Here is a 22,357-nt window from a genome sequence, read left to right as displayed (position 1 = left end):
TGCACCCCAAAACTCGAAGCCGAGTCTCAGTACTTTAGCAACACCAGCATTATTCATCTTAAAACAGCAACAGTGCGGTTATTTATTGTAGCGGGATCTGCCACTCTCCAATACACAGACACAGCAGTCGGGCAGGGTCGTGGCCAAGTAGTACTGTGCCCTGCGCATTTATAATGTCCCTTGTTCTTTGTATCACCCATCGACAGCAGGCGCTTATAGCATGTCCACGATCTTTTAGGATTCGCTTTTACGGCGAACTGCTACAGTGCTGGGAGACTGCGATTGCTTTGGGACGCTCTTCCGCGTGTCGTCCCGTTGGGTGGAACCCCACAAGAGTTTAGAAACTCACTCACACCAGCCACGATTCTTTTCAAAGGTAAAGTGCAGGATAATTTGTTTTATGTATTTTTACTTTATATTTTGTATTAATCATTTTTATATGAATAGTTTTGGGTTGTGGAACAAATCATCTGAGTTTCCATTATTTCTTATGCAGAAATTCACTTTGATATATGAGTGCTTTGGACTGCGAGCATGTTTCCGGAACGAATTATGCTCACAAACCGAGGTTCCACTGTATAATGTTAACCAAGCAGAGGCCTCAAGTGCTGGGAGAGGTGGAAAAACTGTTGCTAGTGTGGTTCAACAAGAAGCAACTTGCAGGGGATAGCATAAGCGAGCCGATCATATGTGAGAAAGCCAGGGAGATTCATGGCTATTTGCTGAAAAAAAAAATCCTTTTTCAAGTGGCGAGGTGAGGAATTTAAAGCCAGTAGAGGATGGTTTGAAAAGTTTCGCAAGAGAACTGGCATTTAATTTTTTTTCCCTGTGCTTAAAACTCATAAAAAAAGTGTTTACAGCGAGCAGTTTGTAAGGGTCTAGCGCGAACTCTTACAATGTTAGTTTTCTCTGTTGTTCAAGGTTTTCTCAGTGCTATTCAATGTTTTTACATTTAGTTTACTATTACACTGTGCATTCTATGTTATAATTAATTATTTTTGAGCTTAAAAAAAATATATATACAGTAGAGTCTCGCTTATCCGACATAAATGGGCCGGCAGAACGTCGGATAAGCGAAAATGTCAGATAATGGGAGGTGTTAAGAAAAAGCCTATTAAACATCAAACTATGTTATAATTTTACATATTACGAGCCTAATACAGTGGAACCTCAGTTCACGAACATCTCTGAACACATACAAATCGGGTTATGACCAAAACGTTCGCCAAACTTTTGCCTCTGTGCACGACCACACACTCCGTATAGGAACAAGCCAGTTTCCCTTTTGGTTTGTGCGCGCCGATGATTTCCGCACGTGTTCAGTCTGTCATTGTGCATTCCCTGTGGAGCGTTAGAGAGAGAGACACAGATAGACACATGCACGTGCAAGAGAGAGAGAGACACATGCACACGTGCGAGAGAAAGAGAAACACGCGCAAGAGAAAGACGCGCTCGCGCACACGAGAGAGACGCACGCACGCACATGCGGAAGAGAGATGCACGCGACAGAGAGAGAGACATGCGCACACGCACACACACACACACGAGAGAGACGCACACACACTTGCATGCACACACACACACGCACGCGCATGAGACACGCACGCCAGAGAGGGCCAGCCACATAATCCACTGTAATCATGTTTTACAACAAAACAACAGAAAAAATTTACTGAAAAAATGAACTTAGCAACAAAAAATAGACTACGCTCACGCTTGCAACTTGCAGTTCTTGTTGCCGATTGATGCATTTTTTTTTTGGTTTTTTTTTTGCGGTGGGACATCGGATAATACAGAATGTTAGATCAGCGAAGGTTGGATAAGCGAGACTCTACTGTATATATTTACATACAGTTCGTACGGTCTAGAACGGATTAATTGTATTCACATACAATCTTATGGGGAAATTACGTTCAGGTCACAACCAGAGTTTTGGAACGAATTACAGTCGTGACCAGAGGTACCACTGTATACTGTAAACATTACTAAGGTGGGTGTTGATTTGACCTAATATTACCTAAAAATGTTATGTTTTTATAACATGCAAATAATGAGGCCAGTCATATTGCTTTACTAGCATCTTCATTGCAGATCAGTTTTAGCGGTGTTCATTTTTTCCCCACTACCTCACTGTGTACATTTTGATCAAAAAATTCATTCTTTTCTATAATTACATGGGAAAAATAAAGCACAGGAGGCTGAGCCTTAGTGTCAAACAGTTTTCAAATAATAACAATAATTATTATTTAATAAGGGAAATGCATAAAACACAGCACACCCTCAGAGGTGCCGTGAACACTCTTCAGATTATCTTATTTTATGTTTTAAATGTTTAAAAGTAATTTATTGCTGCTTCAATCAACTCTTACTTAATCTTCTCATTTTCTTTATCTTTTCATTTCCTGTGGTGGCACTTGATGTCACTGCTATTTTGATAAAGTTCATCTTCTTTATATTCCATCAGGTCTTTCTAGCGCATATCTTGTCACCATTAGTGGATCCACTGCCAGGTCATCCTTGTATTCCAAAGGAAACACAGATGCTCGCCTGTGCTATAGTGCAATGCAACATGGCTATAGTGGGACAGATGGCTGGTGTAGGACTGTTTATATGGATTTATTGATGTTTACTTAAAATAAAAAACTACAGACCCTATTTTATGTTAAAAATCTCTACTAAAGATTGGTCGAACACAATGAAAATCTCTACTAATGATACGCGAACACCACTCCGTTCATTTCACTTTGAGTTCAGCAAAATTGAAAAAATGTTTCACCAAACTCAATGAAATGTATTAACGTGAGTGGGGAAGTAGGAACTGAACTAGTTTTGAATGTATTATAAAGGTGCAGTGGTCTTTAAGTGCCCCAAGGGCCGGACAAGAATCTATCAAGTATGCCAGACTAATTAGTGTGGCGAAAATGTGACTCGAGCTGTGAGTCAGCAGTGCAAACCACTGTGCCTCAAACAATGAAAGACACCATATGAACAATAACCATAAATAAAATGCAACAGATGGCTCCAAATTAGCAACAAGAAAAAAAAAAATATTGTGCTTTCAGAATTCCACTCCTCGGGGTACTGATTGTCCGTGTGGGATTAGCTCATTCCAGCTGGCGCATCTTTTTTGTTTCTGATCCATCTGTGCAGATGCTGTGTGCTTCCTTCTTCCACTAGGAAGACAGAAACACCTTGTAAATAGTAATAAAATCTTTCGGTATTATTATTATTTCACAGGGTTTCATGTATTTCCTAACTCTTAGAAGGTGAAGGCTCCCTTAAAGTTTGTTGGGAGTCATGGATTATGTTTATTATCAGATGGGTCCAGCATTTCAGGATTGCAAGACACCTGAAAAATTAACAGATTAATCCATTCTGATGCTATGCATGTCAGAGGTGCACACATATTGCAACTATCAGGCTGGAAATGGTCACATTGTGTTCAGTTGTACCTAAGATGTGTAAATCCGTTTTTTCTACTTTGCTACATACGAAGAAAGTTAAGGGGGGAATAAAAAAAAAAAAAAAGACAGACATGGCAACCATCTGCCAAGCTCCATGATATAATTCACGTTGCATTTACAGTGTTCTAACACAAAGCAAAGCCACTTAACAGAGGAAAGTAAACTTACCTCCCTTGTCACAAAGCATTCAATAGGAAAAGTCAGGACAATGCTCACTGCATAACACAGTCTTCCAAATGTTGCCAGGTCATCATTTTTACAATAATTTTCAAATATGTCTCCTAAAATGAACACACATCACAGACAAAATGTTTATTGTTAAAAGTCCTACTAATTGAGCATCAGCGACACTAGAGACATCTAACGTGATGCATGCAATCATAGGTCAGGGATTCCAAACTCACTGCTGGATGACCCATCATTGCTGCTAGTCTTCATTTTTAACAATGGTTAAAGAGCCTTGTATAATTCGGAGCATTGTCACTCTTCGTAGTCGGTTTAGTCTAAGTTTATTGCTTGTGCCAGGAGAAACCAGCTTTAAGATTGATGGCAAAATTCACAAGCGGTCATAATTGGGAACACAACAAATAAATAATAAAGCTCAGGGAGTGCAGTCAGAATCGTAGTCTAAGAACACAGCAGTCATAAGACAAAAAAAAAAAAATCTCACACAACCAGAATCAAGAAACTTGAGATGTAAATTGTAATCAACGGCACAAAGAAAAAAAATGTAACCAATTAATTCAAAACTAATTGTACAACATGACGCAAAAGGTTTTTTCTTTTAAGAATGCAATCTTGGAAGGCCAAGAACGTAATATGCCAGCTTTCAAAGCACAGCATCTATAGGAGCTGCATCCCAGCAATGAGGAGTGGAGTCCTATCAACCAGTCTTCAACATGGCAGTGTCCATACAGAAAATTAGGTGGAATTGTAAGAGATCGGGAACCATTTTTAATAATGTTAAAAACACAAGGAAAGAAAAAAAAAATATATAACCACTAGATTCCATGGCCTCCGAAACCATGAATACCATATTTAAAATTTAGAGGCCATGGAACTGTTGAAAAGAAAAAAAAAAATGAAATCATAAGCCAATCAAAATGATACTGTTGTGGTAGAGCAAGGGATTTTTCCCAAAGTTGTATTTATTTTCTGTTTTATTGTATTTTTCATTTTTGAAAAAATACTTTCATGTTTTAAGTAATTTGTTATGTTGTTTTTTCATTTATTTCTGTACAACCTGACTCAATTTCCTGCACATTCAGTCAGAGAGAGGGGTCTCAGCAGTGGATCATTGAGCTTATGTAGGGGTGCTGGGAGAATTGCATTTCTTTGTAGTTCTTTCTGGTCTTTATTGATTGTGTTCTGGGATTACAGTTTACTGGGTTACAAATTGGGGGTTGTTTACCTTTTTACACATATCCATTTTTTCTTTTTTCTGGTTCTCATTCCCGATTTTTCCAATTGATGATTCTTGTTTCGATTTTTTGGTTTTGACCCCTGTAGCACAGTGTCTACATTGGTTTCCTTGATATTGTTTACCTATTTTTGTTTCTTTGGTATGTACATCATCTTTTTGTCATCAATTTTTTTTACATTTAAGGAAATTGCTTGTTTTTACTTGGCCACTGATTGTTTTACGGGTTTTTCTCTCTTTCTCCCCATTGGATTTTTGAGCCCTGGAGTTTGAGTCAGGTTGCCTGGGGTGACGCTGAGCAGTGACCTGGTCAAACTGTTTGAGGCTTTTTCACCCCATTTTTCTATTTTTGTGTTGCTGCATCATTACAAAGACACACTGAACATAGTGATAACCTTCACTGAAATGCATCAAATGGGCTGTTTTTACCCTAGCCTTTAAAATATTTGAATAACATTACATTAACGTGGATGGAGTCCACTGTCTTGTTTCAACCAGTATTTTCCTCCCTGCCTGGTGTTTACAGTTGTGTTTCTTGTCCGTTTTGTTTAATTTTATATCATTTGTTTGTATTAATATTTGGCCTAGGTGTTTTATGGGTGGCTCCCCAAGGGGTGGGGCCACCTGCCAATCACCACCAGGAACGGCCTTTACCTTATTTAAGGGAGAGCCTCCAGTAGTACCTTGCAGTTTATCAAATGCGCTAGGGCGCAGGTGTTGAACTCCGGTCCTGGAGGGCCGCAGTGGCTGCAGGTTTTCATTTTAACCATCTTCTTCATTAGTGACCAGTTTTGGCTGCTAATTACCTTCTTTTTCTTTAGTTTTAATTAACTTGACTCAGGCCCCTTAGTTGTCTCTTTTTCCTTAATTAGCAGCCAAACAATAATGAGACACAAAACGAGCCATCACATGACCAGTTCACCTGTGCCCATCACACAATATCTGAAAATAAAGAAAGTGAATGGTCTCAGTACGGTTGATCTCTCAGGTCACCAAAACAGAAAATCAACAGTGTTGGAAATGTCTGCTGTGGCAGAATGACAGCAGCAACAAGCCTTGGAATTAAATAACGGGTTTAATTAACAGCAAGAACTGGCTTCTCATTACGAGATTGGTTGGAGTGAAACTGGTTGGAGTTTGAAGCCCCAATTTAGCTGGCCATCTGTTGGCTCGTTTTACATCTCACTTCTGTTTGACTGCCATTTAATGAAGGAATGAATCAATTCAGAGCACTGAATTCTTAAAAATGGGGATATTGAAAGGAAAGGAAAAGGAGTTAATTAGCAATGAAAACTGGTCACAGATCAGGAAAAGGGTTAGAATGAAAACCTGCAGCCACTGCGGCCCTCAAGGCCCGGAGTTCGACACCCCTGCTCTAGGAAATGGAGAGTTTTGGAGAGTTTCTGTGCTTTGCTGATGCTATTGCTCTTGCTTGTGTTTTCTTGATTTTCAACTCTTTGCTTTGTTTTTCAGCTTCTTCTTTGGATTTCACTTTGGGACTCTTGCCTCTGTACTTTAGAATGGGGCTGTGTTTATTATTATTTTTGAACCTCTGCTCTGTTTTCACCCTTGATTTTTGGATTCTGTATTGGGACTTTGTTTACTGTGTATCGCCTTGCCTTTTCAGGCGTATTCCTTGTGCTCTTTGGAACTTTGGGGCTTGCACAGCCTGTTTTTGCTAAAATAAACCTATTTATTTTATCAGCATTTGTCTCATCCCTTTGGGTTCCTAATTGGGGTATTTCGACGGCGATTTCTTCCTCTAGTGGGGAACCTTGGAAGTGTTTTTACAGTTGTGCTTTTCTAAACTCAAGCAAGATCACGACATCTACATTTCTTTGTGTCCTCCGTAAAATGTTTTATTTTATTTCCACAAAACATACCTCAGAATATTTAACATCAGGACCCCATCTTACTAACCACTGTATATTTAAATAATGTGCAATAACCCAATAGTTATTTATTCTTTCCATATGTATATAGCGTTGCAGAACTTTTTTTGCAACTTTTTGCACCATTTGTTTACTTATTTGTTGTGTTTTACATATATGTTTGCACTGGAGGAGTTGCTTTTAATCTCATTGTACATGTGTATAGTGACAATAAAAAAGGCATTCTATGAACATGAGAAGACTGATTTAATAACTTGTGCAAAGTTAGCACTGTGTCACAGCAGTAGGTCTTTGGTGTACAATTTCTGGTCCATGTTGGATGGCACGACTCACTGCGATGTTACCAAGTATTAATGAGGTTGGGGTTTGGATATCTAACAGAACTTGATAAAATCAGACGACCAAGTTACTTGCCCAGGAGCCGCTCTCCTCAACTTTTAAAAGTGCACACAGAAAAATCTAAAATGTTATCACCGACAGATGTCATGTTCCCATAAGTCTCAGGTCTGTTCTAGAATATTTTTAAGCCACCCCAGCATTTGTAAGGGTTCAGCCATACCCACAGAGCCTTAATATGCCTAGTTTTCACTTTTGGAAATACAAAGGTCCACTTGACGTTGTGGGTTGAAGTCCCTAAGAGTAATTGAGCAGTAATGTGATTAGGTTACAATAATTGAAAATGCATTAATAGCTTTCTCCATTGTGTAAAACAAAAGCGTCCCTCTTTCTGTAAAGGATGCCGCTTTTAAAAAGCACTTGTAAAACAGCTTTAATGTTGTGCTCGCCGCCCAGCCTACATCCCTGAAGAGATTCTATTGGAAAAATGGCAAGGCTGGAAATCCCCGATGACTCGCCTTCTGACGTCAGAAGCAGTTATTAAACAAATAGGCTAAACTCCACACCTTATTAACTGGTGACTGTACATCATTTACACTTCTGCTTTGTCAGTATCTCCCTGCTGCGGGTTTACAAAAACAGAGGAGAAAACAGCTTGGTAAGAAGAGCAGATGAACAAGGACCAGCCGTGGTTTTAGAAAACAGAGCGTCAGCAATAAAAAGGCTGCCAGGCTGGTAAAAGAGACCGCGAGAGTGAGGGGAGGCTTTAATTAACCACGGGGATTTTTCCTGGGGTTATAACTTTATTTGCTAGTAACCAAACACAACCGGCTGCCTGCATTACTGTTGTTCATTTCCAAAGAATGGCGAAGTAAATGCGTGGTTGGCTTACACTTGTCACTTGTGCAGTACATGTCTGGAGTCTTGAATTGTGAAGATCACGATTGTGTTTCACTTTTTAAAAATGTTTCCACGCAACCGCCTAAAATGACACAATATTTATAAAAGGAAATCCTGAACTGGAGAGTGGAAAGGGGAGAGAAGTGCCTCAGGGTGCACAGTTTTAAGGAAACAATATTTTCTCACCTTATGCCAAATACTGCTTATTTAGGTTTCAGCTCCCAGTGACACTAAATTGGATTAAGTGGATGCCAGTATGCTATGCTTTTGTGCCAAGTACTGTTTAAGTTTCCAAAAATAGACTTGACACGTTCAATCCTCTAAATTATAATTACACAAGGCCTCTCCACAGCTCCCCACCCTGCATCATGGTAGCTCATTAAGCTGATGTCACAATACACAACTTCTAGTTACAGGAGATGTCAAGCCTGACTACCACAGGTGCTGAACTCGTTGCTGTCAGATTACATGACTAAGAAATGCTGGACTTGTCAAATTATTCTGTAATGACTTTCCGGCACAGTTTCACATTTCCAAAGTATCGAGAGCATGGGAATAAACTATGCACATTTCTGCTCTTTAGCAGAGCTCAAAAGAGGTTAGGTAAGCAAATTAATTAATGCCATAACACGTTTTATTGCATGGTGGTAGTAATCTTACAATCTGTTTATTTTTGCTTGTAGGGTGGTGTTATTATTATTATTATTTTTAACCATACACGGTGGGCCCAGATATGACCAGAATTAGGCAATAGCATGGAAGTATCACATAATCGTGTTTTTTTGAGAATGACAAACTTGTGAACAGACTATTAATCAGTAACATTACGCTGAGCTGCTCCAACGTCTTTAAGTACGCAAAAAGTAGTAAAATGTCATCATCAGCCACCGTGAATCTGAAAATAAGCATCAGGCCTGTGATCATTTTCTTGTGTTCTATAAATCTACTTAGTCAAACTGATGCTTTACTTGCAGGTTTCTGCTACCGGATTGCATGCAGCAAATTCTTTTCTGCTTGTTTGTGCGATTACGTCCTGCAAAGGAACGGCATACTGCTATGTGGGCTTCAGGATTTATACCCAGTGCGGGTAAACTACTAATAATATTGAAGTATTTTTATATCAGGAAGATATGCGTTAAGTTACTTGTTATTTTAAAAAGTAAACTGGACTACCTAACACATGCCACTTTAACCTGGTTACCCTACTGTTCTCGAAACTGTGCTGCAGAGATTAGCACTGCATGCTCAGCTCATCAACATAAATTTAGTGATTTCTGAAATAAATGAGACAGAGTATTTCAGCCAGCATAACAAATAATGCTACTGTCTGTGGCTACCGAAAGTGCGTGCAAAGCAAATCCATGCGCAGGCTGACAAAGTGCAAAGGAATACAAACTCCTTAAAAGTAACCTGGTAATGGGTTTACGTGGTCACATAATCAGGCTATTCATGAAAAAAAACAATCTACCTCTGTTAATCAGATCTCTCAAAGGCCAATAATTTGATTTTTCTAACTGGAATAAGGGTTTACATGGCATTTTAGAAACAGGATATTGAAGTGCATGTAAACACTCAAAATGTTAGGTTAGTGCAAATGTAGAAATTCACCATTGACACTTTAAGTAGTTTTAAGAAATTAAAAAGAAAAACTAAGAATAATCTGCATTTTGTATAAAACTCCACCTGTGCTATAATAAGCACAAAATCAGCATAACATTTGGATTTCAGAATTATAGGGTTCATATAAAAAATGAAAATAAAAGAAAAAGCTTACCTTGTGTATATCCGGTGAAAGTAGAATATCCACAGCCAGCAAAAACTAAACTAACCAGAAGTGCAAAGGATACCGACACGTGGGTAATATTGGACCAGTTTTGCATTGTGGGATCTCTCAGTGAGCCATAGATCAAAAAGCTGTTGTGGTGACATATAAAAGCTGTAACAACAAAAGGAAAGCAGACATAAATATTTTAAAAAACATATTTCACACAAATATCACTTCATGGGCTATGTTGGTGTGTTATAGTCATGAAAGTCATACAAGTTTGAAATATCGTATATACTCGCAGATAAGTTCTCCTGCGGATAAGTCAGGGCTTGGTTATACTGTATAATTTCTGGTATTTTATAATGTCGGTCGTCTAAGTCAAATGCGGAAAACTCACGCTATTGGTCCAAGAGATCATGATATGCTAACGTCCACCTGAGAGAGTAACCACGGAGCACACAGCCTTTTTTTCCCTATGTATTGTGTCTACGTGACCACACAGTAATACCCAAACTATTTCAAAGTGACATTTGCACTGTTTTGTGTATCTCAAACCCTCCTACACCTTTATCGTAAGAGTATCCCTTATCTACGATGGAGCGTTCGATCAGAAGAAAATATGAAGCTGGTTTTAAAGTAAACGTCGTTGAAGTAGCGAAATAAATTGGAACCTGCGCTGCTGCAACAAACTTCGATGCGTCTGAGAAACTGATGCGAGATTGGAGGGGGCAAGAAAATGTAAAAAAAAAAAAAAAATTTTACTTTCATTTTTTAACGGGCATATAAGTTGGGGTCTGATTTTATGATCGATTTTTCGGGTTTCAAGACCTGACTTATACGTGAGTATTTTTTTCATCCATTTCAAACCTTTATCTTTTTCACAAACCTGTGCTAAATATCTCTATGCTTAATGCCATACCTTAATGGAGCAGCCATCAATTGGGGAACTTATTTGTAATGTTATAGTGTAATGTTGCCTAGAGGGGGCTGGGCGGTCTCATGGCCTCAGAACCCCTGCAGATTTTATCTTTTTTCTCTCCAGCCATCTGGAATTTTTGTTTTTTCTGTCCTCCCTGGCCATCGGACCTTACTTTTAGTCTATGCTAATTAATATTGCCGAATTTTAATTTTTTCTCTTTCTTCATCCTGTAAAGCACTTTGAGCTACATCATTTATATGAAGATGCGTTACAGAAAGAAATGTTGTTGGTGTTATAGGTAGTGGCATTGATGGACCAATTAGCTTTTCTCAGAGGCACATAATGGAGCGGCTTAGAACAGAGAGTGAGCATCAGGCCGTCAGTCATGTAAGGGTGGATATAAACTACGCAATTGTATTCAGAGTTTCAAGTTTCGAGCGGTTTTTCAAAGTGGCACTCAATTGCAAGAAAGTCATCGAAGATCATAAAGTTGCTATTTTCAAAAGTATAAGCCACATTTTTTCCTGATCCCAGCACTTTACAGGCACTGCTGCCTTGAGTTTGTCAGGTGTGAGAAGTCACATGGTCCAATCCTACATGTCAATTTTCATTGACCAATCAGGCATCGACTCTACGGTTATGCTTTTGTAAGCATGGCTGCAAGGCGTTCGTGGATGCACGAGGACAAATTGGTTGAGTTGTGGCAAGAAAACAATGCACTACGTCACAATCAAGTCTTCAAAGACATTGCCCTGCATCTTAGAATTCCTGGTAGCATTGCAGGTTTGTGCTTTAACCAGATAAGCATAAGTAACATAGTCTGCTAGGCATAAGTTACAGGCTATTCAAGCTTAGCTTCAGATAGCCAACAGAGGCTAAAAACAGATTCCTCACAGTGTCAAATTGAACGGGCACTGCAAGTCTAACCCAATGGTCTTATCACGCAGTCTTCTATGCATGGCCGGCGCCACCACTAAGGTGAATTATGCATTTGTTTAAGGCGCAGATCATTGGGGGGGGGGGGGGGGGGGGAAACGAACAGTCATTTGGCGCACTAATAAGCTTGGCCTAGGGTGCAAAATAACCCAGCACTGACACTGCTTGTATGAGATTATTCAAGAGACCTCCAACCTTTTATGAGACAGTAAAATTACACAGTATGGGTCTGCCTCTGACTGGTTATCAGGACAAATGACTTATTAAGTATGAAAAATCACCTAAATTCCCAATGTTGTAACATTTGAGAAAACTGAATAATGCAAGTCCAACTTGACTTATTTTTCTTGAGATAAAGTCAAACGTTTCTCAGAAAAAACTTCCAATAGCTTTCTCTCCACTACTTCCTTGGCTGATGCAAAGTATCTGCTGTTCAAAATGAATATATGTGGGAGGCAGGCAGAAAACTTAATTTTACATCTGTTTGTTTCATACATACAAAAAAAAAAAAAAAAAAAGCCAAACCACCAGTCGTCAATATATGCTATCATTATGAATAGTGCCCTGGAAGTAAATCCTCTGGGGTATATGACAGAGAGAAAAGGATGGGCAGTGGTTATTAGAATGCTAGATGCCAATGCACAAGCCCATACCAAGGATGTATGAACCCCCAACAGAGAGAGTAAGGCCTTGGAGGCATAGCAGGATGCCTTTTTGTCATTCGACAGAACATAGCATCATGAAATGCTCAGTATGTAAACTTGGGATATTCTCAAAAAGACTCTTGTGAGCACCCATTTCTTATTTCTAAGGTGTCACAACATCTAGCCCGTTAAGAGACATGAGGCATTTTGGGCAATATCTCGCTGGCAGGAGGACAAAAAGACTTGGGTCTGAACAGTGTGAAAGAGAGAACAAGAAACTGTGCAACACTGAGAGATGTGAAAATGGGTTACAAAAACCCACTGGACTGTCAAGAATAAGGACCTGAGAAGACTAATCTACTTGGTGCCAGGTTTTACTGTATGGAGGCTGAAAGTTCTTCTTGTACTCTATGCCCAGTGCTGCTAGGATACACTCCGGCTCCCCATAATACTGAATTGGACTAAGAGGGTTTGAGAATGTATTATGTGAGAAAGTAAACAAAACATCATGTTTTAAATATTTTGGGTTTTCTTAGCATTATTCTGTACACTCAAGTGGTCACTCCTTTACTAACAAGAGGTAAAAGCAGCAGGATTTATTTATGGTACAAAGTAAATATGTCATTAATCCATTTTCAGGATCTTTTTTGTTTCGTTGGTTGGTCATGGGGAGACAGGGACAATGCAGAAACTAACCCTGGAATAGACATCCCACATACTGTACATGCACTCATATGTATGTCAATATACGTCACAAATAATCTATAGTGTACTAGCACTTTGGGATGTGTCAGGAAACTGGAATATAAGGAGAAAAGTGACAAGGACATGAGGAGAACGTGCCAAGTCCAGGGAGACATTATTTAGGCCAGGTTTAAACCCAAGATTTCTGGGGTTAGTGGCACCATTGCTGACCACTGTTCCATCCTGCTATTCATATAAAACTACCAGTAAGTTAAGGTGTAGAATTTCTTATTAAGAAAATGGTAGGGAAAATATTTTAGTGGTCTTTATTTAGAAATATGAAAGAAATACATCTGCACGTATTCATATCAAAGTGCCCCCCATTGTATAATATTCTTAGGTCTACATGTAATGTGTTATTCTGATTTATAGAAGTTGGACTGGAATTGAAAAAAAAAAGATGAAAAAACAGGACACATTGACCTTCCACTGTTTTACAAACCCTTTTTTTAAATAAACTTGGATATTTGTGGTGAACTATAGCAGTGATGCACACCACACTTACCAAATGACATGACACCAACTGCCTGGATAGCACTGGGTTTAGCAAAGTCCCATGCGTCTACTGTTGGAGGTCTGAAAGAAATACATGTAGACAATAACAGATGGGAGACACCGTGAAACACACAATATTGAATAGTAAATGGAAAAAATAAAAGCATGTATGGCAAGAAAATGCCGATTGGTTAATTTTCCAACATATATACAGAATTCAGATTAAAGTCATTAGGGAGCCAGCAACTATCTTGACGTGCCAAGCCAGGTACCAATCCTAGATGGGGTGCCAGTTAATCAGACAGCACACTAGTGCACAGCTGCACAGTCCAACTGAGACCATGTCAATTAACCTGGCACATATATGTTCTGGGAATATGGGAAGGGAAAAATAAGGAAACCAGGGAATAACAAGCCAGAGAGTCTTAGGATTTTGGAGCCGTGAGTGTGGAGTTCAATGTAATTTTGTTGATTTTTATGCAGCACTTTTCACTTATAGAGATTTATAAACATAGCAAGATGTTTTCAATTTTTTACAGCCTTTCCTTGGCCTCAAAAGATAAGTGAAATATCATTTTGGTGGCTTTGATGGCCAAATAATTTAATTGTCAGATTGGTTTTTTTTTTTTTTGTTTTAAGATGTTTTTGAAGGTGTTCATTATGAAATACGCCTTCCTGTCATTTTGTCTTCGGCATGGGCACCACCATTTTGTGATGTTTTTTATGTAGGGCTGCCAGGCAACTGCACGGAAGGTCAACTAGAAGTGATGCCATTACAATGACTGCATAAAGGTTTCCTAGTTGTCCAAGATTGCGGATGTGACAAACCATAAATAAAACCCTAGTGCTATTATTGTTCAAGATATTTGGTCACAAATTCTTTTCTGTTCCTCAAATTTAAATTATATTTTATGTTCTGACTTAGACAACATGAACCATTCCAGTAACTGACTATCTCTATGTTTCTAGATCTTACCTCACATTTTGGTACACGGTATTAATCCCGGAGGGGAAATTATCTTTTTGCATTACATTTGGAGGTCAGAGTGCAGTTTCAACCATTGTATAGCACTCCTGGAGCAATTTTCAGGTTAACAGCCTTCCTCAAGGGCCCAATGGAGTAGGATCTCTACTGGCCAAAATGGATTTGAACTGATAACTGTCCAGTTACCAGTGCAGATCCTTAGCCTTAGGGCCACCACTTCACCTTAAAATAAAATGTTTCTTCATCTCTGCAATGACTCCTACTAACAAAACTTTGGGGTGGTCTGAGGGGGCTTAACGGAGATATTTCTCTTAATATTATGTATTTAGTACAAGACCTGTGAATCCTTCATATTAAGAAGTCATTTTATCATCATGTCAATAATAATAATTAATAATTTTTCCCGGAGGGGAAATTATCTTTTTGCATTACATTTGGAGGTCAGAGTGCAGTTTCAACCATTGTATAGCACTCCTGGAGCAATTTTCAGGTTAACAGCCTTCCTCAAGGGCCCAATGGAGTAGGATCTCTACTGGCCAAAATGGATTTGAACTGATAACTGTCCAGTTACCAGTGCAGATCCTTAGCCTTAGGGCCACCACTTCACCTTAAAATAAAATGTTTCTTCATCTCTGCAATGACTCCTACTAACAAAACTTTGGGGTGGTCTGAGGGGGCTTAACGGAGATATTTCTCTTAATATTATGTATTAGTACAAGACCTGTGAATCCTTCATATTAAGAAGTCATTTTATCATCATGTCAATAATAATAATTAATAATTTTTCCCGGAGGGGAAATTATCTTTTTGCATTACATTTGGAGGTCAGAGTGCAGTTTCAAACCATTGTATAGCACTCCTGGAGCAATTTTCAGGTTAACAGCCTTCCTCAAGGGCCCAATGGAGTAGGATCTCTACTGGCCAAAATGGATTTGAACTGATAACTGTCCAGTTACCAGTGCAGATCCTTAGCCTTATGGCCACCACTTCACCTTAAAATAAAATGTTTCTTCATCTCTGCAATGACTCCTACTAACAAAACTTTGGGGTGGTCTGAGGGGGCTTAACGGAGATATTTCTCTTAATATTATGTATTTAGTACAAGACCTGTGAATCCTTCATATTAAGAAGTCATTTTATCATCATGTCAATATGCCACACTGCACAGAGACGAATAACCAGTCTACTGATGTTTCGAAGTCTCATGAAGACCAGAAGAAGCCTTTGTTAAGGTCTTCTTACATAAGAATGAATGAGTAATAGATGCATTTTTGCAGTACCTAAACTAACGTTTTATCAGAAATACTGTCATCACCAGTACACACCCTAGCAGGACGTCTTATTGCTGGACTTCATGTCTCAGTCCTGACCCAGGGCCTCATGTATAAACGGTGCATACGCACAGAAATGTTGTGTACTCCCGTTTCCACGCTCAAATCGCGATGTATAAAACCCAAACTTGGCGTAAAGCCATGCACATTTCCACGGTAACTCATACCTTGGCGTACGCAATTTCTCCGCTCGGTTTTGCAGACTGGCGGCACCCAGCGTCAAAGCAGTGCTACTGTTCCTGCGTGGACACCCTTTCTTTCTTAGCTCCACATTCCTGACACGACTTTATAAAATACACTGAAACTAACTGCATATTGTTTATTAGTGTAACGCATCTGATTGTAATTAACCTGCAGCAATATAATGGTCCAGGGAATAGCCATAGTATTCCACATACCATAACTGCTTTAGCGTTGTAACTCTCACTGCATCTTTTTCTTCTTTCAGATGCTCCCGTTAAGGGTTGCCACAGCAGATCATCTTTTTCCATATTACTTTCACTGTACCACTCGGAGTATTTATATCATTGTATCTGAGTAAGGAGTCACAGCAGCAGCTGATCGGAAAGAGAAATATCGGTATACAGCATGAAGCAGACGCTGCCTGAGCCACGGCAAAACACATTAGAGACTTCCTAGTACGGACTTCGCGGTTTAGAAAAGGTTTCATCCCAAGAACTCTAAACGCACTCAATCAGTCCATCAAGTGCTCCTTGTAGAACTGTTTACTTATAAGTACAATTACCTCACTGTAAACGTGCACTACAGTTATAATATTGCACAACCTGCGCCACTTTATAAAGTGCGTATTTACATATGATGACGGTATTCATTTTTAAGATGAAATGCAGCAAAATATGCTGACTATATTATAGATACAACTTTAACTTCATTTAAATAATCTGTATTGTTAATAATTAAACATGTGAGGACACGGTGCTGCAGCGCTAGCTAGTTCAGGGATTGTTCCTGCATTGCGTTATATTCTTGCTGGTGCTGACGCGACACTGGAATGCTAGACGGATAGAATAATTAAACATGTACTACGAAGATATTTCAATGTTCCTTAAAAGTTTTGAAGAATCGGCATTTTAAGCTTACAGATGGCTTCACGTCTATATAGCTGATTGTGTGGCGATTGGGTTTTTGGAGAAAGAAAAGTAAGGACAGGAATTGGAGGTTAGTACGTTTGAAAGAGACAGTACTTCTGTAGTAAATTATTTCATTGAAGGTCGCGCATGGCGCCGCAAGCCTCTTGCGTGAGATATAAACAATCACTGCGCCACCGTGTTCCCATGTTTAATAACATGCTTTCATTCCTATCATCATGAAAAAGATATCACGTATACATCTCAGTATTTAATTATTCAGAGAGCTGTAATATCACGAATGTAATGGATTATGTGTCCTGTCGGAGAAAGAGAAAGCCCGTTTAAGAAGCAGGTAGTGATTCACACATGTAGAGCACATAGAAGATCAAATACAGAACAAAGCATTTAATGTGCCACTTTAATTACAATGGATTTGAGAAACTAGTAAATTAAACGATTTTAAGATGAAGTTTATGATGTTCTACTTTAATGGCAAAATAAACTACGTGATTAAAGTGGAAATTTCGAGATTAAAGTTGACATTTCGTGCTTTTTTCCCCACTGTGTGCCTATTTTTTTTGTCTGTACCCTAATAAGCTTTCATATGACACTCAGACGGTGGGCTACGACTCGCTTTTTCACGGCGACTTTGATATGTGATTTCTTTTTTATTTCGGGCACTGTGCGACTTTGTGAATTTGAGCCTTCGAGTTTCTCTGACACTCTGTCACTCGATCAGCTTCCTTTTGTTGATTATACCACTGTTTAAACCAACAAGTAGTACGTTTTTCCTTTGCCTCCACTTGGTATTCACTGAAATTCTTATATTTTCCCCCGTGCTTTTCCCATTGTCTTTTCACAGAAGGCTATTTATATTGATTTGCATATTCAAAGAGGCGTAATTCTTTGAATGTACGTTACTTTTCACGCTGATCGTGATTTATGTAGTGGAAGAACGTGAAAGTTTGCGTGCGTACAGATTCCTGCATCTGGATTTTTCTGTGCGTACGCACATTCCCGCTTTTGTGCTTACGCCATGTTATAGTGTGAGTTCTACGCACGCCGTTATACATGAGGCCCCCAGTCCACTGTCACAACTACAAAAATCCAAGTGCTTGCAAATTCACAATGCCCCCCCCCCCCCCAAAAAAAGGATGTTTTAATATATAATGAAAAATGGTGTAAGATGTTCTTAATGGAAAAAAACATGAATTTAAAAGCTAGCTGCTTTATTTACAGGAAAATCTATGCAGACTATGGAGAATAAAGCAGACACTCAACAATGGTTCCCTTGGCCAAATCAAATGGCCCTGGGCCAAGGTGTGCAAATGGCCAGAGCAGCCAAATGGTCAGCTGTGCTTTTTTTACATTTTCACAATTTCAACTTATTAAAGATGTTAATGAGCAAGATTTCAATTATGTCATCAAAAAGTTTTGGTGGGGGAAAGAAGTTTAGGCTAAAATGTCAATTTCCTCAATGAATTCTATTTTGATACAAGAATCCCAACTGTGCACACAAGATGCCAAGTTTTACTGAAAGGAGATGCGTTTGATTTTGAAGGCTTGAAGAATAAAGCTACTTCCGACTTACATTTGTGGCCCGAATGTCACAGCTCTCACCACCACAATCACAAGAATCACCAAGGTAAGCAGGAGAGAAAGAAAAGAAACCTGTGGCGGAAAAAGAGGCAGGTATAGTTATACAGTAGGCATGTTCAAATATATAAACACGTGTCGCTGGATTAACTTATAAGCCAGATCTACAAATCTAAAATTCATAGTGAAGGAGTGATAATAAACTGTTACTCGCGGAAGCAGTGGCTTCACTTTTCATTTAATCTGAGAAATCTGAGAAAGAAAAAAGGCAATTTAAAAAGCAGATAAAAGGAACAAGTTATAGGACCAGAATGTTATCAGGCTCAGATTTAAGTTCAAATTCTGGTCAACTCTAATGTGCATGTAGTACAATGAAACTCTTACTTGCAGTTCCCCTCAGAAGAGGAGCAATAATAGAATACAAACAAGAGACACACATATACATGTATACATGGCATGCAACATTATAAATATATGTGTACAGTGTATACAGAAAGTTTTCAGGCCCCTTTCAGTTTTTGCACACTTTTCTGTGTTGCAGATTTAATGTTAAATGGTTAGACGTAACATTTTTGCCATATTCTACGGTCAAGAACCCATAATGACAAAGTGAGATCATGTTTTCTGAAAGTTTTGCAAATTTTTGAAAAAATCAAAAACTGTAATCTTTCATTTCTAGAAGTATTCAGACCCTTTGCTGTGGTACTCCAAATTGTGCTCAGGTGCATCCCGTTTGCTTTTAGTTCTCCTTGAGCGGTGTCTAAAACTTGATTGGAGTCCACCTGCACAAATAAATTGAATTGACATCATTTAGAAAGGCACACACCTGTGAATGTCAGGACCAAAGCCATGCCATGAAATCCAAGGAAATCTCTGTAGGTCTACACAATTGAAATGTGCTGCGGCATTTATCAGAGCATGGTTATAAAACGGTTTGTACAACTTTGACTGTTGCCAGGAGCACAGCGGCCTCAATAACTGTGACATGGAAGACATTTGGAACTGCCAGGACTCTTCCTAAAAATGGCCATTTGGTCACACTAAGCAGAAAGAAGGGCCTTGGTCAGGGAGATATCCAAGAAGTCCTCTGCTGAACTGGGAGAACATGTTGGAATGTCAACATCAGGTGATTATGGTGGAGTGGGCACACAGTAGGCACTCTTGAGTAAAACAAATTTAAAGGATTCTGAAAGTATGAGGAAAAAAAGATTCTTTAGTCTGATGAGACAGAAACTGAACTCTTTGGACAAAACTCCAAGCACTATGTCTAGCAATGACCAGGTACCGTTTACGGACTGCCTAATGCCTTCCCTACGGTGAAGAAAAGAAATGGTTGTATCATGCTATAGACAACGAGACTGGTCAAAATTGAAAGAATGCAGTCAAAACCAGAGTGGTCCTTGAAGAAAATCTGCTCCAGTGTGCAGGTGACCTTAGAGTGGGGTGACACTTCACCTTTCTGCACAACACTGGAATGACTTTGGCACAAGTCTCAGACTGTCCTTGAGTGGCACAACCAAAGCCCAGACCTTAAACCCCCATTGATCATCTTTGATGAGACCTGAAGATAGCAGTTTGTAGACACTTCCAATCCATTCTAACAAAGCCTGAGAGGAGATGCCAGGAAAAATAGGATAAACTGGCCAAATCCAGGGAAGCAAAGCTTGTAGAGACTTACCTAAGAAGACATGAAACTGTAATTGCTGCCAAAGGGGCTTCTACAAAGCACTGAATTAAGGGTCTGAATACTTCTAGGACTGAGAGACTCCAGTTTTTTGTTTTTTTATAGATTTGCACACCTTTCTGAAACATGCTTTCACTTTGTCATTATGGGTTATTGAATGGAGATTGATAGGCAAAATTTCAAATGTATTAATTTAAAATTAAATCTACAACAATTACTGTGCAGGAGTGTGCAAGAAAGTGAAGAGGTTTGAATACTTTCTGAATTCACTTTGTGTGTGTTTATTTATTCACACACTTCAATACACAATATATTAACAACAATATATATTTGAAAATATCATGACACCACATCCAACATCAGCACCTATAGGAAGGCAACAATTTGTGGACAGTGTGGAATGTACCAGATGTCCAGAGTATTGCATACACTTTTTTGGAAACAGGTCTGGGTGCATGGCCGGGCAGCACCAGAGAGATTATATTACATTAACTTATTTTGGCTGATGCCTTTGTCCAAGGTGACTTACAGCACTTATGATACAAGTGGTTATATTTCTTTTGTTTTTCCCCAATTAGAGCAGAGGCAAGTTAAGCGATTTGCTCGGGTTCACAGGATTTGAACTCACAACCTCAGGGTTTGAAGTCTAAACCCTTAACCATCACGTGACACTTGGCAGAGGCTGCAGACTAGTGTGGCTTCATATTGTTGTATTGAAAACTGGCACCAGGCAGACCGGTCACTAAAGGTTATTCCATAGGTCACAAGATCTCCAATGGTCAAACTGCTCCTAATGAATCACTTAGGTGACCTGCCATGTGACCCCAAACCATGACTCTTGCAGCTCTAGTTCCCTCTGCTAACAAATGTTATCGAGAACACACCATTGTTTGTACGAGGTCCTTGTGCAATACTAACTAGGACTATTATGGCCAGGGTGAGCTGTATGGGTGTGTACATTGTAATGGAAGCTGTGATTACTCTGTAAATCAATAGAGTGCACTCTGTCTTTGCAGGTAATGGAAACAATGTTGACGGTAGGGACAAATCAAGTCAAAATTATTTGATAAATCAATTAACAGCTGACCCACTGCATATAGAGTTTTATGAAATACAGCTGCTACAAGGTGCTCGTCACTGGTATCACCGCCTATTGCCACAAAATACTGAATTGACGTGTCAAATCAAATCCTCACTATATGTTGTGTCGTAGGAAAAGCAGTGCTTTTCTACTTGCCATCCGGGAGTAAATATACTTTTAAAAAGCAACTGCATCCTTTGAATCATTTTGTATTTCTGCTGATTGTAAGAATGCTGAAGTCCTGGGAAAGGAACTCTCCTCCACGTCCGACTACGATATCCATTTTCACAGTAAGATGAAAATGCAAGGTACTCAGTTTATTTATAATTTATTGTTTAAAGACCACATCAGTGCATTGCTTTTTGAAAAATAGTATTTAACTCGGCTCTTGTACATGCAGCACCAGTCTCTCCCATGATGAGTCTGTCATCCCATATTATCATTTCTCTGCATCTGCTGGATTCTTTCTAAAAGAACTGCGCCAATATCACTTCTGTATGGCAAAGATATGTGGACACACATTAGGTCAGTTGGCCTCTTCAAGGCCAGCCTTAGAAGTCATACTCTGCTTCAGTTAGACACGTTCTCTATTTAGATCAATGGCTCCCGACTATTCATTTCTGTGGGGTATTATTGGTCGCTCACATAGAAAGGCAAAGGTATCACCAACAAAGGTGCAAATCTGTGGATTAACAACACACTTGGCCAAAGCCCCTTTTCTTGTACTATAAACTTAAGTTGTTTTGCAAAGTGCCCTTAGCTGTGTTGCCAAACGTCCCTTATATACTGGACATGTCCCATATTCGATCATTTTGTCCCCTGTCTTGTACTGATCTTTCAGCAACACCCAAATGACCCGTATTTAGTTCATTATCAAATTTTGTAATAAAAATATATTGTTACTAACTTCTTACAGTATTTAGCTGTAACATTATAAGTAATTATACTTTCTTTTCTCAGATTCTCTTGATGAAAATAACCCAAATGTAACGAGGAAACTCGTGTTTGCTGCCTGTTTGCAACTCGTTCAGTTTCTATGGTTGGCTGAGGACAGCGACACTCTTATCGTTT

General features: G+C 39.1%; 1 protein-coding gene across 2 annotated transcripts in view; it reads right to left on the bottom strand.

Moving 5' to 3' along the window:
- The window catches only part of slc38a11 (solute carrier family 38 member 11), a 56,371-nt gene that overhangs the window by 8,149 nt on the left and 25,865 nt on the right, over positions 1-22,357 (bottom strand). For both annotated transcript variants that reach the window (XM_028806378.2, XM_051930915.1), the window contains 4 exons: positions 18,517-18,596; positions 13,529-13,599; positions 9,787-9,948; positions 3,633-3,745 (listed from right to left, as the gene is read on the bottom strand). In XM_028806378.2, the coding sequence (XP_028662211.2) occupies positions 3,633-3,745; positions 9,787-9,948; positions 13,529-13,599; positions 18,517-18,596 (426 nt within the window). The remainder of the gene's footprint in view (positions 1-3,632; positions 3,746-9,786; positions 9,949-13,528; positions 13,600-18,516; positions 18,597-22,357) is intronic.

Source organism: Erpetoichthys calabaricus, chromosome 8 (genome assembly GCF_900747795.2).
Source record: "Erpetoichthys calabaricus chromosome 8, fErpCal1.3, whole genome shotgun sequence".
Lineage (NCBI taxonomy): Eukaryota > Metazoa > Chordata > Cladistia > Polypteriformes > Polypteridae > Erpetoichthys > Erpetoichthys calabaricus.
The sequence above is the reverse complement of the archived record's forward strand: the minus strand, read 5'-3'. Positions and strand labels throughout refer to the sequence as shown.